The 18,841-nt window shown below is 36.7% G+C and overlaps 2 protein-coding genes across 3 annotated transcripts in view; both read left to right on the forward strand.

Annotated features, from left to right (window-relative positions):
• Positions 1-1,110: 1,110 nt before the first annotated feature.
• On the forward strand, positions 1,111-9,341 carry slc35f2 (solute carrier family 35 member F2). The gene is made up of 9 exons (XM_027134090.2): positions 1,111-1,266; positions 2,827-2,950; positions 3,958-4,130; positions 4,770-4,897; positions 5,099-5,258; positions 5,590-5,746; positions 5,927-5,979; positions 7,568-7,722; positions 8,484-9,341. Exons 2-9 carry the CDS (start codon positions 2,835-2,837, stop codon positions 8,730-8,732), a joined length of 1,191 nt encoding a protein of 396 aa, XP_026989891.2. The 5' UTR covers positions 1,111-1,266; positions 2,827-2,834; the 3' UTR covers positions 8,733-9,341.
• Positions 9,342-11,963: 2,622 nt separating this feature from the next.
• The window catches only part of elmod1 (ELMO/CED-12 domain containing 1), a 13,765-nt gene continuing 6,887 nt past the window's right edge, over positions 11,964-18,841 (forward strand). For both annotated transcript variants that reach the window (XM_027134088.2, XM_027134089.2), the window contains exons 1-7: positions 11,964-12,069; positions 12,341-12,396; positions 15,446-15,591; positions 15,703-15,731; positions 16,401-16,498; positions 17,061-17,190; positions 18,213-18,346. In XM_027134088.2, the coding sequence (XP_026989889.1) occupies positions 12,380-12,396; positions 15,446-15,591; positions 15,703-15,731; positions 16,401-16,498; positions 17,061-17,190; positions 18,213-18,346 (554 nt within the window). In that variant the 5' untranslated portion in view covers positions 11,964-12,069; positions 12,341-12,379. The remainder of the gene's footprint in view (positions 12,070-12,340; positions 12,397-15,445; positions 15,592-15,702; positions 15,732-16,400; positions 16,499-17,060; positions 17,191-18,212; positions 18,347-18,841) is intronic.

Below are 18,841 nucleotides of genomic sequence, written 5' to 3' on the forward strand. Positions count from 1 at the left end.
TTCACTATATGTAATGCATGTATAACATGAATATATGAGTGTACATGCATATACATATGTATAATGATCAGTTCTAGCACTAGCATAAGTACGTCATAACCAAATTTACAAAGGTTCTGAGACAGCAGTAATTATTTTGACACTATTTCAAATAATTCAAAATTTGAATTATTTATATTTATTTGGCCTACAGAAAAAAAGCAGTTTATGCTTTGTATACATGATAATTTATGTTTTTGTGTTTTACTATCTTTATAAAAGTGCTAAAAAAAAAAAGGCAGACAATAGAACAATTATTTATAGCTGCTAATGTAAGTGAGCTAACGTTTTTTTTGGACGTTTTTACAGCATTGAATATTCATATAAACTGAAAAAAGATTTTTTATTGTTGCCAAATCAATGTTGTATAGGAGGAGAAAAATGTGCTGTTTTTAATATTGTTTTTTATATGATCAACTTTGGGGTAGTGACAATAATTCTACTTTGCATTGGGTCTAACAGCACACCCTATTGATATTACAAACAAACAAACAAATAAATCGATAGATCGATAGATAAATAAATAAATCAGAATTAACCAGTTGAAAAAATCATTACAGTCCACCTGGAATGATTTACATTAGATTCTGTTTCAATTAGGATTTTCTGGTTATCATATAACAGCAGATTCACCAGATATCTGAAAAAAAGTACTTCTAAGAATTCATTAGGAGTCGAATTGACTAATTACTTGAACCGATTGAGTTTGATCAAAAATTAAAAATAATTTTTCTTATAAACTGCAGTGTAACTGGTTTGGGTTATGTGGGGAAATATGATATGATCAATAGATAAACATAATGCTAAACATTTGTCTAATGTAGGCACTCATTAGAATTGTAGAATTATACAATGAACGATAAACCAAAAATAAATGTATTCTGTGCTCATGTACATTGTATGTATCACCTCAGCCAATCACATCCCGCGGAAACACCGGGATGATTAACATTCATAAACTTGACAAAGCGCTGTGTCTGATTCTCTCGTTATGCACATAACCAAACAGCCCAATAGCAATACGTCGCATTTCAAATGGCGAAGTATTTTAAACCAAGTCCACTAGATAGGGTAAATAAGCTTTGATTTCTTCCGCACTGCATCGGACCTGTGAAGGGGACGAGAAATATTGAGACACAGCCGAGTTCATGCGGAAAGCGAGTCTACTACTGATTCATTAGCACATGGGACTCAGTGCTACCAGCAAGATGTCTTGACTGAACGCAGGTAAATGATGTCCTTCTCTTAAAACGAGTTAAATACAGTGTTTGGTAGCAAACACTGGACACACAAAGCAATAATACAGCTTTTTGTTGCTGAAACATAATCATGATTTTTGTACTAAATCGTACTAAGTAGCTTAGCTAGCTAACATGCTATATGTTCCCACATCCCTTTTCATTCATTCATTCATTCATTCATTCGTTTTCTACCGCTTATTCGAACCATTCTCGGGTCACGGGGAGCCTGTGCCTATCTCAGGCGTCCCCTTAAGGTGTTTAGCCTGATATATGTTGATTTATTCACTATATCCGTCTTTCAGATTGGTTTTATTTATGTTTTTATTGTTTCATATGTGATAACAGAAACAGGGAAAGAATAAACCACAGCTTTATTGATTAGAATTCCTGTTTAAACACATTATACAGTTTGGGCAAAAATATGACCATGATCATCAGGATGTAATTGTATGTTGCTAGCTTCTATGCACACATGATCCTATGCACAAAGCAAGGTTTATAAAATATGCTTGGTTAGGTTTGTAGTGGAAGAACTTTAAGTTCTGTGTTGTTTTATGTAGCTTTATGTCGTTCTGTGTACTGCATCAGCTTTATTTGGTTGTAATGACAATACAAGCTACTTGATTTGACGACTTGATGACTTGACTTGAGTGTCCTGTTCTGACTTTAACCCCACTGAAAACTTGTTTGTTGAGCTGGAAAGCATCTCAGACCTTTCTTGCCTGACCTCAGTAAATCAATTCAATTAAAGCGCTTTAAACAATGGACATATTATGTAATATTAAACAAAGATTTAAGATTATGCTCTTGTGGCTGAATGAGCACAAATCCTAGTGGAAATCCTTCCTAGAAGTGTGGAAGTTATTACAAAATGAAATAAATTTGGACTTTAAGCCATATAGTGTATGTTTTCTATGACCTATCATTTGAACTAAGCTCTTTTCTTCTTCTTCTTCTTTTTCTGTTTTTGCTATTTGTCACTTGTTCTATTTTTTTACATTTTTGAATAATCAAATGGGTAAAATAGCTAGACAAAAAATAAATAGGCATATGAATATTGGCAGCTTGTCTAATGAAAAAGAAAAGCCCAAGGACTACAGCATTTAGCCAGAATATTACTGTACATGTTTGAATAACATTTAAAGTTAAACAAGATTAACATTTTAGTCTGTGCCGAGAGCCTCAGTGAAAAATATTTAAAGAGTGAAAGTGAAAAAATAAAGCTTTACAGCTTTCATCTGGATAATAGGTGATGGGTGAAATGGAAGTAAGAACAAATTATGTCGATAAAATATAGCCATATTTGCCACATCACAGAAGTTTGTCAGAAAAAAACCTGCATTGCAGTCTTTTTGTTGCAGCTTTTTAACTGTAGCTTGATTTTCTCTGTGATAAAGTTTTCAGTTTATTTAGAGAACTGCTGGAATTGCAGTTTTGATCAGTTTACATTAATGAGCTCTGAATTCTTGAAGAGATTACTGCAAGGGCTCTGTGTGGTTCAGAGCAAATCTTAAATCCTCTTGCTGTAATTTTTCCTTCTTTTCAGCTCACATCATGGAGAGTCAAGAAGGAAACAGAGCCCCAGAGCATGTGGGCCTGAGAGCCCTGGGGAGCTGGAGAGCATTGGTTTGTGGACAGAGGAGCTTCCCGCTGAAGGATGTTTTTAATTGGTAAGACTTGCATCACACTAAATGCCGCTCAGTGAAAAAGACAAGATAATTATTACGTAGGGGTTAATGATGCACTCCGATTCACAATAGTGCATTCACAAATTATTAAATGTGTTTTTCAGGAAATTTGATTATTTAAAAAAAGTCTAAACAACGATGTATGTGTTTGTTTGTTTTATTTATTTATTTATTGTTTGTATAAAACTGTAAATAAATGTAAAGATTGAACAGAGGTATAATATTGTACACAAAGTGTACTACAGGTTTACCATGAATTTTATAGATTTTTCTTAGAAGTTTGTTAGGTAAACAAGATATCATGCGTGCGGATGGTTGACAGTCTGATTTCTGTATCTCTTTTTTTTGGGGGGGGGGGGTTAAAAATTGATGAAATTGATGAACTGAAAAGCTAATGAACAGCTCTTTTTTTCTGTCATAATATAGAAGTATAAACGTATAGAAATCCATGTTGGTTTTGTTATCCAGTTGTTGGTCACTGCAGATCTCACTGGGTCTCTATAAAAGAACATGATCATGTGACCAGTGTGCGGTCAATAGATCACCTCCTCTGGTGTTTAAACAGTGGTTTTTGGTCAGAAGGTGTTGATTAATTTTATTGTTTTTTTGTAATGTTTTTCTGCCACTTTCTGGTACAAAAATTTAGAAAAATGTCTTTGAATTGATGTTTTCTCTACCTTATGAAAGGAATCTTCAGTGTTTTCCAGCACAGGAATTTTTGTTTTTATTAAAAAAAAATTAAGAGGAAAAATAAAGATGCTTGATGAAACTTATTGCTGTTCTAATATAAGACATTCCACGTCATTGTACATTTTATCCATTTCAACAAATAAAAAATTGTTAGTTTTGGCAAATTAAACATTTGTATAAACGACCTGTTTCTAAGCATTGATTTATAATTTGGATTTTTGTGTCATATTTAAAGACCAGACAAACCTGTTGTATGTTGTTGAGTTTTAGTTATTATTTTCTGTGTATTTACTCCTCAGCCACCTCCTGAAGACGATCGTGTTGGGTCAGGTCCTGTCCATGCTGATCTGTGGGACGGCTGTGACCAGTCAGTACCTGGCAGAAGCTCGTGTAGAGACACCGATGCTGCAGAGTTTCATAAACTACACACTGCTGCTCCTTACCTACACCACCACTCTGTCACTCAAGAGAGGTTCGAGCTTGAGCCCGTTTCTTATCTTCGTCCAACTTGACTATACTAAATTTTACAAATTCTTACAGATTTTACCACTTCCCACCTGAAAGAACCATTAACAAGCAAGAATGCATGTTTTTTTTTTAAATGTCATGGACGTGCAATGAAAAAATGTGGTTATAACGGCAGTCATTGGGGCTGCAAAAAGTAAATGAGGGAGACATTAACAGCTAATGCTACACAAAAACTAACAATGCATAAAAGCCAGTTATTAATATTCTTTGACGTCCAAGACTGTTATAAAAGAGAAAAAAAATCCAGTTCACTTTTTTTTAATTAAAAGTAAAAAATTAATTAAGAAATAAAAAATAAATAATAATTTTGTGTGTATTTTTACACAAACCTGTGACCACTAATTAATTAGTAAATAAAAAGTACTATATATATATATATATATATATATATATATATATATATATATATATATATTTTAAAGATTGAGCAGTTTTTATTAGAACTGAGGTTGATTAACAGATTTGTGCAAAAAATAAGTGAATAAGTTAATTTAGTGGATGTTTTTGGCCTTGAACATCACGAAACGGTCATATTTGTTTTTTTAAGTGTCCACAAGAGTTAAATCTGTTTCCTTCTGCGCAGGCGACGAGAGCATTTTTAAGATTTTGAAAGAGAGGTGGTGGAAGTATTTGCTGATGGCCTTGACCGACGTTGAGGCGAACTACACAGTTGTTATGGCTTACCAGTTTACTACACTTACAAGCATTCAGGTATTGCACTATGTATTGTGTCTGGTCATTACCTAACACTGTTCTTCAGTTTAATAAAGCTGAACTGCTTAATGTATAGATGAGCAGAACCTTTTTTTTTTTTTTTTTTTTTTTTGGTGTTGAAATCAAAGCAATAATAATAAAAATATTATTCATCAGAATTAGTATTTTTGAACTCATCAGCTGTTTTGTGTATTATAGCTGCTGGACTGCTTTGTGATCCCCGTGCTTATGGCGCTCTCGTGGTTCTTCCTGAAGACCCGTTACAGGCCACTACACTTCATCGCAGTGGCCGTGTGTCTGCTAGGGGTCGGGGCCATGGTGGGAGCCGACCTGCTTGCAGGAAGAGATCAGGGCTCAAGTGGGTACTCCTATCTGCTATCATACACTACTTTTTTCCAGGTGGCACATTATAGACAATTTAAAGATGCTTTGAAGACAAAAAGAGACTTGTTTATCCCAGACGTGATCTAATGTAGAGGTTAGAATAGTGTACACTAGTGGAGGTTGCATATTTCATGCCTGGCCAAAAATTATTTCAGTTACTTACATTGAAATCACATTATGACCCCACATCTAGGAAATTAAACCAAAGTGTTAATCTGAGGTGGAAATGTATCCAACCTTTAAAAGCTGTAACTCTAATTCCACTAAAATCCTGTCATTATTTCCTGTCTTTTTGTGTTGGTCAGACTCTGACGTGTTACTGGGTGATGGCTTGGTGCTGATCAGTGCTGCTCTGTATGCCGTGTCTAACATGTGTCAGGAGTACACAGTGAAGAACCTGACCAGGGTGGAGTTTCTCGGCATGATGGGACTTTTCGGGACACTGATCAGCGGTGTACAAATGTAAGACACATGGGAGCATTTTTAAAATGAGAGTGATGCATAATTTGTATATGTGTGTTATGCGGTTTATAGCAATTCTGACCATTTATAAACATTTAACACAGTGTAATTCTATTAACAGTTGAGAACCGTGAGTCCATTTGAGAAGTCAGTAATTCAGAATCGTCTCTCGTCCTTTAGGGCTGCGCTTGAGGCTGAAGCAATCAGTAAAATCTCCTGGGACTGGACAATATGTGAGCTCATTCATATTGGTGCTATTACATCTGTTTAGTTTAATAGTGGTTATTATGTAAGGAATAAAGCACCTGGAGGCATGCTGTTATAGGAAAATAATCAGCTATATAGTGCCGTGATGAAGCTGCTGTTATTGATACCATGCCAAAAGTTGATTATTTTCCTGTAACACTGTCTTGATGTGTTTTCCCCCCTTCAATACCGCAATAGATTGACTATATAAACACTAACCACAAAACTTTAGTGCAAACATTAACCGTTTTTATTCCTTAAGGAATGATGCACTTCTGTTTATATATACAATTTATATGTAATTACTGTGCAAATCATGTTTCATGTTTCTCACATCTGTTATAGTAGCATTGGTTCTTTCACCAGCCTTTTTTTGCACTCTGTAGCTTGTAAATGTCACCAGTAAACCATACGTTTATTATTAACGCAGCGTTCTCCATATAGGTTCTTGTGAATGAGCTGTTACTATAGAAATTATAACATTTTAGACTGAGTCCATTGATGTATGAATATGATTTGCAGTTTCACTACTGTTTCACAGCTAGTGGCACCAAACAAAATCAAGAATCTCAGTGAGTCGAAACCTTTGAATCAGTTCACCAAAACGATTCGTTCATTTTTTACATCGTTACACCAGTAGGTGGGGCCAGTGAGTCTATCTATCTATCTATCTATCTATCTATCTATCTATCTATCTATCTATCTATCTATCTATCTATCTATCTATCTATCTATCTATCTATCTATTTATTTATTTATTTTTATAAGATATGTTTAGTCATTGATACATTTATTTAAACAGGTTTTCGTATTATGATTTATTAAACTTGCCATTTTTAATCCACAGAGAAGATCTGTTGAATTTATATACAATACAATGTCAGCACAGGCAGTTTTGTGTATTAAGTAGTTTTCAATGATACATTATATGAATAGGCATCGATATTTTTACATTTTTATGTATAGTGGGTTATTCTGTGAACAACAAGAACAACACCCAAGGCAAGCACCAGTTCTCTTAGAATAAGCAGCTCTGCCAATCTCCATCAACAATGGAACAAACAATTTCTTTCAATTTGTCCAACCACTGATGGGCTTTTTCACAGCCCATGCTCTAATGCAGTTTTTAGATAGCAGGAAAAAGCTGCAAAGCAGACACGTTACAGTTTCATTCAAAGACACTTTATAGTGGTTATTGTGTAATAAAGCACCTGGAGGCATGCTGTTACATGAACATAATCAGCTATGTGGTGGTGTGACTAAGCAGAGTTGTTAATACTGTACCAGGCCAAAGTTGATTGTTTTCTCTTAACCACAGAAAACTGATCTGTGGTTAAACTGTGGTATTAATTTTCCTTTAATATTACAATAATCTGACCGTGCGAACAATAAGCATTTCAAAGCGGTCACATGTTACACAGCCAGGATGGAAATATTAGTCAGTACATAGAAGGGAAGGAAAGTGATCCGTTCAATTAAAAGTTTTGTTCAAAGACGTTCATGAATGAAACCCCACTAGTCTAAATATTGTTTTCATACTAAAACAGCGATAACCAGCTGAATCTTTCTCCACAGCCCCGCTCTTCTTTTCTTATGTGCTGTGCATGTACGGCCTGTACAGCTTTATGCCTGTTGTGGTGAAAATGACCAGTGCTACAGCGGTGAACCTCTCGTTACTGACGGCTGATCTCTTCAGTCTGTTCTGTGGAATCGTACTGTTTCACTACAAGGTGAGTTTTAGCTTTTGAAATACTCCAAATGGAACACCCTTAATTTTTAAGGATCGTAACATATTAGTATCTATATGCATTACAAAAAGAGGTGGATGTGAAGTGTCTACTCTTGCCATATGTTTTATAATATATGAACAATTGAAGATTCAAGGTGCTGTACATGAATGAATACTACAACATAAAAATGTATTCATATGGGAGTTCCGTTGTACCAGTAATTAACCTGTATCTGTATTGTGTATATCTGCATTATTTTGAGTAATTTCCAGTACAGCTGGACAGTTAGTGTATATAGCAAGTTAATGACTAGTTTATTCTTGAGATACTGCAATATTTATGCACTGTACTGATACTGTGAACAATTCAGGCAGAATTTCTTCTTTTCTAATATAACTCAGGCAAGACACTTGAAAAGAACTGCTATGTTTTCGTCAAAATTTCAAGACTGAATGTTAATGCAAATTTCTGTGTCATTTTAAGGAACACGTACGGTAGTAAGCATTTAACAATCCTAGTTAGGGATAATTAAAATACATGCTATCTTTGAGAAATGTGAAACCTGCTGCTCCTGCTGCATCACGGGGCAGTGTAACATACTCGGAGGAAGAAAGCTCTATCTGCCCTCTTCAGTATACCTGAACACACAGACACCCATGATTGTCTATCACTGTGTATGACCAGGGAGTTTTGGCTTTTTGTTTTCAGCAATAACTGTTATATAGTGTACTCCAAGTTTATGCAATTTTTTCCCCATACAGTTCTCTGTCCTGTACATCGTGTCATTTGTGGTGATCACCATTGGCTTCATTCTGTTTAACGTCATTCCCACCTACGCACCGGATCAAGCCGGAGGCACTGACAATGCTTATCAGACCGTGGCCACGGCAGAGGTGGTGCAGGGAGATGGAGAGTCTGCACTGAACTGGCAGCTAGACGGACAGCAGGAGGAGAAGTGTGGACATACAGAACCCTGTACTACAGTCTGTTCACTGAAATACATGGTGTGACCTGACACTTACAGTGTAGAGTATACAGTGTTGGATATGCCTGATTTTTAAAGGCAGTGCCTTTTCACTTAAACCAGTGTTGTTTTTTTGTCGATTTGTTGGATTGGATGCAGCTTTTACACTGTAAATTTTTTTTACTGAGAATGTCTGATTACTACATCAGAAAATGCTATTTTATTTAGACTGAAGTTGCTCTCTGCTCTCAGTAGTAGGGAATATTACTAATTTATTAATGACTAATTATTAATGTCAGAAACAGGGTTGCATATTATTGTATTGATCATAGACTACACATTTACATTATGTTCCAGGTGATGGACTTAAAGTCCTTTAAGGTCTTGTGCCAATACACAAAACAAACACAGTGCTTCTGTTCATCATAATATTAAAATATTCAAACCTCCGTTAAAAAAAAAAGGTTTACTTGAAAGTGCCTGAAAAACTCCTGTTTTAAATCTAAAAGATTATCACCTCATGAAATTGCATTCCATTCTTCCTTAAATTATTGTCATAAAATGATAACTTTTGGGCAGTTTATGAAGTTGTACCAACTGTATGAGAACTTTTTTTAGGGATATGCTGAATATTTAATAAATAATTTTGTTTCTATTTTGTCTCTTGATTGTATTTATACTGCTATACATTTTTTATGAAAGATTTAACTTTTTTTTCTTAAGAAATTTTACCATATGATTAGATACAACATGGTTAAAATAATAGTGATGTCTGTGACTTTAACTGGGGTATTGTTGTTTGTGAAATTCTAGGGGATTTTGACATTACAGTCTCTATGGGATTGTGCAAAAATGAAAAAACATCCTGTTCACAGAGAGTCTGCAGACTGAAGCATGTTGTTGTTGAGAGAGATCAGAGGAAAAACAAATGGGCTGCAGTCACTATACCCACAAACTGCACCTAGAGCGTGGTGCTACCACCTCCATGCTTCACTCTGTGGGTGATGTTCTCAGAGTTGATGAGCAATGTTGGTTTTCTGTTAAATGCAATAATACATATTGGCCTCAACAGAAAATCATTATCCGTGTCTTTGTTCCTGGTCATCATGATTTATTGTCTCCTCTAGACCACAATTGTCTGTGTTTAAAATAATGGATTTAGTTACGTCTGCCGTGTATTAAGTGTAGGTTTTTATAACCAATCTTGATATGTTTTCAGAATTTTTCACTACACTACTTTTTTCACTACATGTGGGCATGTGGTAGACTAGTGGGTAAGGTTTTGGGCTACCAATCGGAAGGTTGTGAGTTGTTGGGCCCTGTTGGGCCCTGTTGGGCCCCACTGTTGGGCCCCTGAGCAAGGCCCAAAACCATCAATTGCTCAGGTGTATAAAAATGAGATAATGTTAGTCTCTCTGGATTAGGGCTTCTGCGTAATGCTGTAAATGTAATATATTGATTTGTCCCATATACAGTGCCTTGCGAAAGTATTCGGCTCCCTTGAACTTTGCGATCTTTTGCCACATTTCAGGCTTCAAACATAATGATATGAAACTGTAATTTTTTGTGAATAATCAACAACAAGTGGGACACAATCATGAAGTGGAATGAAATTTATTGGATATTTCAAACTTTTTTAACAAATCAAAAACTGAAAAATTGGGCGTGCAAAATTATTCGGCCCCTTTACTTTCAGTGCAGCAAACTCTCTCCAGACGTTCAGTGAGGATCTCTGAATGATCCAATGTACACCTAAATGACTAATGATGATAAACAGAATCCACCTGTGTGTAATCAAGTCTCCGTATAGATGCACCTGCACTGTGATAGTCTCAGAGGTCCGTTTAAAGCGCAGAGAGCATCATGAAGAACAAGGAACACACCAGGCAGGTCTGAGATACTGTTGTGGAGAAGTTTAAAGCCGGATTTGGATACAAAAAGATTTCCCAAGCTTTAAACATCCCAAGGAGCACTGTGCAAGCGATAATATTGAAATGGAAGGAGTATCAGACCACTGCAAATCTACCAAGACCTGGCCGTCCCTTTAAACTTTCAGCTCATACAAGGAGAAGACTGATCAGAGATGCAGCCAAGAGGCCCATGATCACTCTGGATGAACTGCAGAGATCTACAGCTGAGGTGGGAGACTCTGTCCATAGGACAACAATCAGTTGTATACTGCACAAATCTGGCCTTTATGGAACAGTGGCAAGAAGAAAGCCATTTCTTAAAGATATCCATAAAAAGTGTCGTTTAAAGTTTGCCACAAGCCACCTGGGAGACACACCAAACATGTGGAAAAAGGTGCTCTGGTCAGATGAAACCAAAATTGAATTTTTTAGTAACAATGCAAAACGTTATGTTTGGCATAAAAGCAACACAGCTCATCACCCTGAACACACAATCCCCACTGTCAAACATGGTGGTGGCAGCGTCATGGTTTGGGCCTGCTTTTCTATAGCAGGGACAGGGAAGATGGTTAAAATTGATGGGAAGATGGATGGAGAGAAATACAGGACCATTCTGGAAGAAAACCTGATGGAGTCTGCAAAAGACCTGAGACTGGGATGGAGATTTGTCTTCCAACCAGACAATGATCCAAAACATAAAGCAAAATCTACAATGGAATGGTTCAAAAATAAACATATCCAGGTGCTAGAATGGCCAAGTCAAAGTCCAGACCTAAATCCAATCGAGAATCTGTGGAAAGAACTGAAAACTGCTGTTCACAAACGCTCTCCATCCAACCTCACTGAGCTCGAGTTGTTCTGCAAGGAGGAATGGGCAAAAATTTCAGTCTCTCGATGTGCAAAACTGATAGAGACATACCCCAAGCGACTTACAGCTGTAATCGCAGCAAAAGGTGGCGTACAAAGGGGGACGAATAATTTTGCACGCCCAATTTTTCAGTTTTTGATTTGTTAAAAAAGTTTGAAATATCCAATAAATTTCGTTCCACTTCATGATTGTGTCCCACTTGTTGTTGATTCTTCACAAAAAATTACAGTTTCATATCATTATGTTTGAAGCCTGAAATGTGGCAAAAGGTCGCAAAGTTCAAGGAAGCCGAATACTTTCGCAAGGCACTGTATCTATTTGTATTATAAATGTGTGTACATTTATAATAGTCCCAAAGAAATCCACTTCAGTTCCAGATTATAACACAACCAAATATGGAAAGCTTAGTGAATTCCCATGCAAGGTAGTGTATATGTTAAGTTAAGACAAATAAGCAGTAAGTCTGTTTCTATAATAAGCTGAGTGTTTATAATGGCGGCCTATAGGGGGATTAGGGGCGAGTCCGTTTGCGCATGCGCGCTGCAAATCGGCCGAGGCACGCGTGTCGCGTCGCATCTCATCGCATAGTAACGGGCAATTTCCAGGTATTATTTTCATTCTTGCGACGTATTTAAAGCATGAGGCTCTTATTTAAACTGTTTGCGATTTTTTTTGTTAGACGTTATTATGCTTTGGTTTCTCGAACGGATGCGTATTAGAGAATATCCGTGACATGTAGCCTATTAACGGAGACACAACAGTGATGAATGTAGACATTAAACCCAGTCGCATTAGCTTGTGATGCTGCAGCTGGTTCTGGTGCTTATTTCCTTATTGTTGTTTTTTCTCTCTCTCTCTGTCCGATCTGTTGCGCAGGTGATACAGCGGATGAATCTGGAACACTAAACAGTCGCCATGAAGCATTTTCTAAGGTAAAGAACCTTCATAAATATCAACATCCAAACTGCTGTGTTTATTGTACAGGACATCAGGACCTCCTTTTTCTTATTTAATACCTGATGTACTGTATATCAGTGTAGGTATCAGATGTTAATGGTATTCTGTCATGCCTTTTTTTTTTTTTTTAAATTTACAGCATTTAGTAGACCCCATTATCCAGAGAGACTTACATTATCTCAAGTTTATACAATTGACGGTTAAGGGCCTTGCTCAGGAGCCCAACAATGGCAGCAACTCACAACCTTCTGATTGGTAGCCCAACACCTTAACCACTAAGCCATCACAATGATATTTTGGGTCTATTCTGGGCCTTGTAAATCCTGATTGAATTTGAACACTTTTGAATGTTGCTGAAACAAAGAAATGAAACAAATGTCATAATAAATGCAAAATATTTGACCTAATTTGTACACAATAGTTTTTTTTTTTTATTTAATTAAATTTGAACCGTAATTGGAGGCATGGTGGCTTAGTGGTTAGCACGTTCGCCTCACATCTCCAGGGTTAGGGGTTCGATTCCCGCCTCCGCCTTGTGCGTGTGGAGTTTGCATGTTTTCCCCGTGCCTCGGGGGTTTCCTCCGGGTACTCCAGTTTCCTCCCCCAGTCCAAAGACATGCATGGTAGGTTAATTGGCATCTCTAAATTGTGCGTAGTGTGTGAGTGAATGAGAGTGTGTGTGTGTGCCCTGCGATGGGTTGGCACTCTGTCCAGGGTGTATCCTGCCTTGATGCCCGATGACGCCTGAGATAGGCACAGGCTCCCCGTGACCAGAGAATAGTTCGGATAAGTGGTAGAAAATGAATGAATGAATGAATGAACCGTAATTTCAGCAGATGTCCTTCCTCGGACCACTTGTCGTATGTTCTACTGCATAACAGGAACACTAGACAAGTCCTCCTGTTTTGGAGATGCTCTGACTTTATCTATAACAATCTGGCCTATCAAAGTCACTCAGATCCTCACGCTCGCCCATTTTTCCTGCTGCCAACACAACGACTTTGAGAACTGTCTGTTCACTTAGTTTCTTAAACTTACCTCTTGACAGGTGCCAATGTTATGAGGTAATCAACATTATTCTGGTCTATTCTGATTTTACATTACTTCTACATTTATTGTTAGCAATGTTTATTTTTATGTTTGTTAATTGAGACTTTAAGATGTTTACAGAATTGTTTTTTTTTATTTGAAATGCATTTGAGTAAATCTTGACTCAATATTAAATAGAGTAAAGTTACATTAGTAAAGAAATTCTGAGTATAATAGTAAATTGAAAGCATTGGCCAACAATGACGTAGATTGCATGGTTGCTAATGAAATGTGACAATTTTATATTCTTCTTCTTCTTCTTCTTCTTCTTCTTATTATTATTATTATTACTTTTTCATTTCAAACTTTCTTGATGCACTTTGACCCATTTTTGAAGGCCCGTCTGAGCCTTACTGCAAATTTTTATAATTAGTTTGGCTGGTCTGTGGCCCACTTACCCCAACATCCCAGATGACTTTCTGAAGTCCGGCGTTAAAACCAGGAGCCAGATTTAAAAAATGAGATTAAAAAAAAGAAAGTGTTGTTGTACATTTTGCTACATTATCCTTATGAGAAAACTTTTTATTCTATGAGAAAACATCCAGGTGGTATTATGCTGCATTAGAATAAAGGATGCAACTTAAATTTTCTGACTAAGACTAGAAAAAAGTAACATATACCATATGCATGTACTGTAGTCTTGTCACGAGGTGACACGGTGAGACAAAGGCGAGTGAGGATCCAAATGCAGTTTAACGGTTTTTACTAAACAAAACACAAACAAACACGCAGGCAACACGGAACAAACAGGAAACGGGAACACGGACATGCACACACCAACAACGACCAACAACATTGAAGTGAACAGACAGAGTATCTATGGTGAACGAGAACCAATCACAAAACAGAGACAGACAAGGACTAAGACAAAACACCTGGGGAAGAGAATGAATGTAATTAGTGTCCATGGTAACAGATAGGTGGGCGGGGTCAACAATTAACATCAGGGAAAGACGGCAGACAGAAACAAGGGGAAAACACAGACAGACACATTACAAGTCTGTTGTCTACTGCAGCTGTCTTGACTGCGGTCTGAAATTGCTGCACTTGATGTATGTCACACTCAACTATAAAAGTGATTCAGAAGCGCACGTGTGTGCGCGCGTGTGTGCGCGCGTGTGTGTGTCATGCAGATTTCAGAAGACAGCAGAAGGAGCAGTGATGATACAAATTAATTATTTAATAATATAACCCATAATCTACTGTCAGACAATCATTTCATATTAATAGCAGTACTAAAAAAAATCTGTTTCTAACAGTCTACTAAAAATGTGAATAATATGGGTAAATTTCACCTAATATTACAAATCCTGATCTAGTTTCTTTCAGATTTTTGCCTGTAAAATATATATAATATATATATATCCGCCTAGTAGCTTTCAGGAAAATGCCTTTTTTTTCTCATTCAGCAATAAAGTACAATTAAGTAAACTAATGCATTCATAAGCAAACATACAAAACAGCTATTACTGTTGTTACTAGCTAATAGTTTATACACATGAATACATTCTGTTAGCTCCTCTTTTTCCTAGAAACATCTTTTCCTAATTTCAGAGCTTAAAGATTATTGGTGTTAGTTGATAGAATGTGTTAAATAAGGAAAAAAGGTCATACTTTGATTATGGCTTTTCAGAGTCTCACAAAATGGCTGATGTGGCCCTGGTATGATTTGTTTGACACCCCGTTGTATTTAAAATTTCATATATATTGTTATATATGTTAAAATGGGATGTGTTGTTACCGACGGGATATGCCTCATCATGGCTTTAGTGTATTTTCTTATGCCTTCTTTATTTCTTAGCATGACTCTTGGTATGATGTGTGACTCCGCCCCCTGGGCCGAGCCACTTTGATGAAAACAAGGTGAAATACAGAGCTCTCTGTCTCTCTCCCTCTCTCTTTGTTTCTCTTTGTTCCCCCCTCTCATCCTCACAGGGTGCTGACGCAGTTTCTCTTATTTCTGTACTGCAAATGTTTGTGGCGAGGTTTGAAGTTTATCTTCAGGAAGGTGACAGGACGATGTGAGCTGCAGCGGATCTGCTACAACAACAAGCCTGGTGCTCGCCGGACCCTGAAGATCGGTAACAAATCCTAAAACTACAGCCCCATCTATGTATCACATTACATTGTAGAGCATATTCTAACATTTCTTATATTTTCTTTTTTCTTTTTTTTTTTGTTTTGTTTTGTAGAATCCTCGCTCAAATGTTCTAAAAGGGAGGTAAGTAAAGAAAGGACATCAAAATATAAATAAATGAAGATATCAAACGTTGCAATGTTGGGGGGTAAATTTGTTACACACATCTATATTTAATAATTAAAAGCGTACAAAGAATATGACCAAACACTTTGCAACCCCAGCTAATTTATCTGTGTAGGCTTCAGAATGTCTTTGTGGGTGTGGCCTAATATTATAATGAGCATGATTGTTTGGCACTGATTTATTCTCCTAGCAGAACAAAACATATCCACACAATCAGTGAAATACACCAAGCCACACGATAAAACACGGTGGATTACTTGAGCAAGGTTAACCTTTAGACACTAGCTAGTTTACAGTTGTTAGCTGTGACACACTAGATCTTTGTTGAAAGTGCTATGATTGGTCAGTGAATTTAAATCCCAAGGCAGCACAAGGAAAACATTTAGTATTACTGGAGCTTACATGCAGTAAATGGACCTCTCGAGCGTTCTATAAGTGTCCGAGTTATAAAATAGACGACTGACGCTTTAGTACTGTTTGTGACCTGACATTAAAGCTTCATCATGCTAATGTGGCCCTTGGACTCTTGACTCAGGCCCTTAATTCTCAGTTGTATAAAGGTGTAACCCACTCTGTTTATCTGCCAAATGCCGTAAATGTAAAAAAAAATTCACTCTCCCTCATCAGCTTCTGCAGAATGCTCTCAGCGTTCACCCAGATGCCGTTGAAAAGACCATAGATGACATCATGGCCTTGAAAAAGATCAACCCTGACACAAATCCACAGTAAGCACTGGGTTGTAAAGCAAGCACAAATTATTAATAGCTAACAGCGATACAGAAAAAAAAACACAAGATGATTTGAGTAGATAAAAAAAACAGGAAGTTACAAGAAATACATTGTAGTAGATTCTATAGATAGATTCTGTAGTAGATCCTATTCTAATCACTGAAGTGCGATAGCTGAGTATATATAGCCGAGCGTTTTGGTAGAGTTAGCTACTGGTAGTCTATAAAGTATTTTTTTATCTTTTTAAATAAATATTTAAAGTATTTAGCTGATGTTACACAGGAATTTCAGTATTTATCCTTACAGGAGCTTACATGCATTGCTTCCTTAACCTGTATCGCTATGTAGTTACTCAACACTGTAACTTGGCTTTACTTTTCAAGTGTTCTTTAAAGGCCAGTGGTGTTTGTTTTTGTTTTTTTTGTACAATTTCACAGAGCACTATCTTGACCACTGAACAGTTTAAGCATGTGGTATAAAATAGACGAATAGGTTTTTAGTCCTGTTTGTGCCCTGACATTACAGCTTCATCGTGCTAATGTGTGTGCTTTCTTCCAGACTGGCCATCTCTCTGCAGGCGAGCCTCTTCCAGATTGTGGGCTACAGGAACTTGGTGCTGGAGGTGGAGAAGCTGCGCAGGGAGCCATATGACTGTGAAAATCCTGATCATGAAGAGATGCTTATGAAGGTATCAATACGTAACACATTTAAAAAAAAAATCAGCACTAAAACTCCAAACTTACAAAGATATAATGAATGCCGTTTCTAACACTCATGTATTTAGGGCTGATTTAATTTTTTGAATTGTGTTTCCTGATTTCTTTTTTCTATTTTTGTTAGGATGCCATGTTGCTTGAGCTCTGGTTTAGCTGTAGTACATGACATACACTTCTAAAAATAAAATATAATAACTTGAATATTCAATACAAATTGAATTCTAATTTTATTAATCACCTACACATGATGCAAACTGCTTTTTTTTTTGAAGTGTCATTCAGCGAACTGCTTTTTTGACTGCATGTGTGATAAAAATACAATTAAATAGAATTAAAAATATACTAGAATAGAATTGCAATAAAACTGTACAGGTAGGAAAGGAGGTAAACAGAACAGAGAAAATCTAAAAATATAGTATAAGGATACAGATACAGTTTGACTTGTCAGGCTTGATATGGGAAGTGGTAGCTCATTGGTTAAGGTGTTGGACTGATCTGAAGGTCGTGAGTTCAAACCCCAGGGCCACCAAGCTGCCACTTCTGGGCCCCTGAGCAATGAGATGAATGTAAGTCACTCTGAATAAAGGTGTCTGCCAAATTTTGTAAATGTCTTGGTAATGAATTGTCTTAATAATATAATATTTGTTTTTAACTCTAATCTCATAATGGCGAATGATAAATAATTGCTATTGCTTAATATTTCTACTTGTTCTTATGCTTTTTTTATTATGTTGGCAGTCACTTCTAAGCCCTATGTATTGAGCCTATATAATGAATAGGGAGCCTTCAGAAGAGATAGTTGGGGTTTCAAACGAAACTGTCAGGTGTACATGAGCATGCTTTCAGTACAAGTATGACTAAGCCTTCTCACTTATTCAGATATCTGAATAATGCATTTTTTTATGTAATGAAGATTTGACCACACTCGGTATTTTTTGGATTATTTAAACTGATCTGTGTGTGTGTGTGATTGTGTGTGTTTAACCTTGTGTAGCTGTGGAAGACACTCCGTCCTGATTCTGTCCTTACTGGACGCATCTCTAAGCAGTGGTGTGAAATTGGGTTCCAAGGCAGTGACCCCAAAACTGACTTTAGGGGCATGGGCTTATTGGGTTTACACAACCTACTGTGAGTACTATCTGTTTATCTGTCTATCATGTGGCAGTATGTCTGGTATTTCTGTGCTGCCTGTGTTAAACCCCTGCTTGCCACTAACACAGTGTGTTAACATACATTAACATGTGCAAACATAAATTTGTATTATGTAGCAGCAGTGATTAGACTATAAAACTTCTATATAATTAGGACTGAACAGTATAATGGGGTTCTGACAGTAAGGTACATACATTTATGTTTTTAAGCAGAACAAAGGCATTAAGGCACTTAATCATGCACTGTAGATGAATGCAACACTAAAGAGACCACGATTCAACAGAACTCATACACCAGTGTGAGCCCTGAGCTGTTAAAATCACTTCTTTTGATAGTCAGGTGAATTTATTTCAATCGCTCAATGATGTTCTGTTTCATTTTCTATCCTGAGTAGATGTGAGACAGACCACAATGGAGTGTAGGATGATGAATCGTGTTATAATGTAAAAAAAAGTCTGGAGCTGTAGCTTA

Source organism: Tachysurus fulvidraco, chromosome 21 (genome assembly GCF_022655615.1).
Source record: "Tachysurus fulvidraco isolate hzauxx_2018 chromosome 21, HZAU_PFXX_2.0, whole genome shotgun sequence".
Taxonomy (NCBI): domain Eukaryota; kingdom Metazoa; phylum Chordata; class Actinopteri; order Siluriformes; family Bagridae; genus Tachysurus; species Tachysurus fulvidraco.

Bases quoted from the DNA above. Each gene is read 5' to 3' on its own strand.
- slc35f2 (XM_027134090.2), top strand. From the start codon at position 2,835: ATGGAGAGTCAAGAAGGAAACAGAGCCCCAGAGCATGTGGGCCTGAGA. The intron at 4,131-4,769 runs GTTCGAGCTTGA...CCTTCTGCGCAG, and splicing joins CACTCTGTCACTCAAGAGAG to GCGACGAGAGCATTTTTAAG. The intron at 5,259-5,589 runs GTGGGTACTCCT...TGTGTTGGTCAG, and splicing joins AGGAAGAGATCAGGGCTCAA to ACTCTGACGTGTTACTGGGT.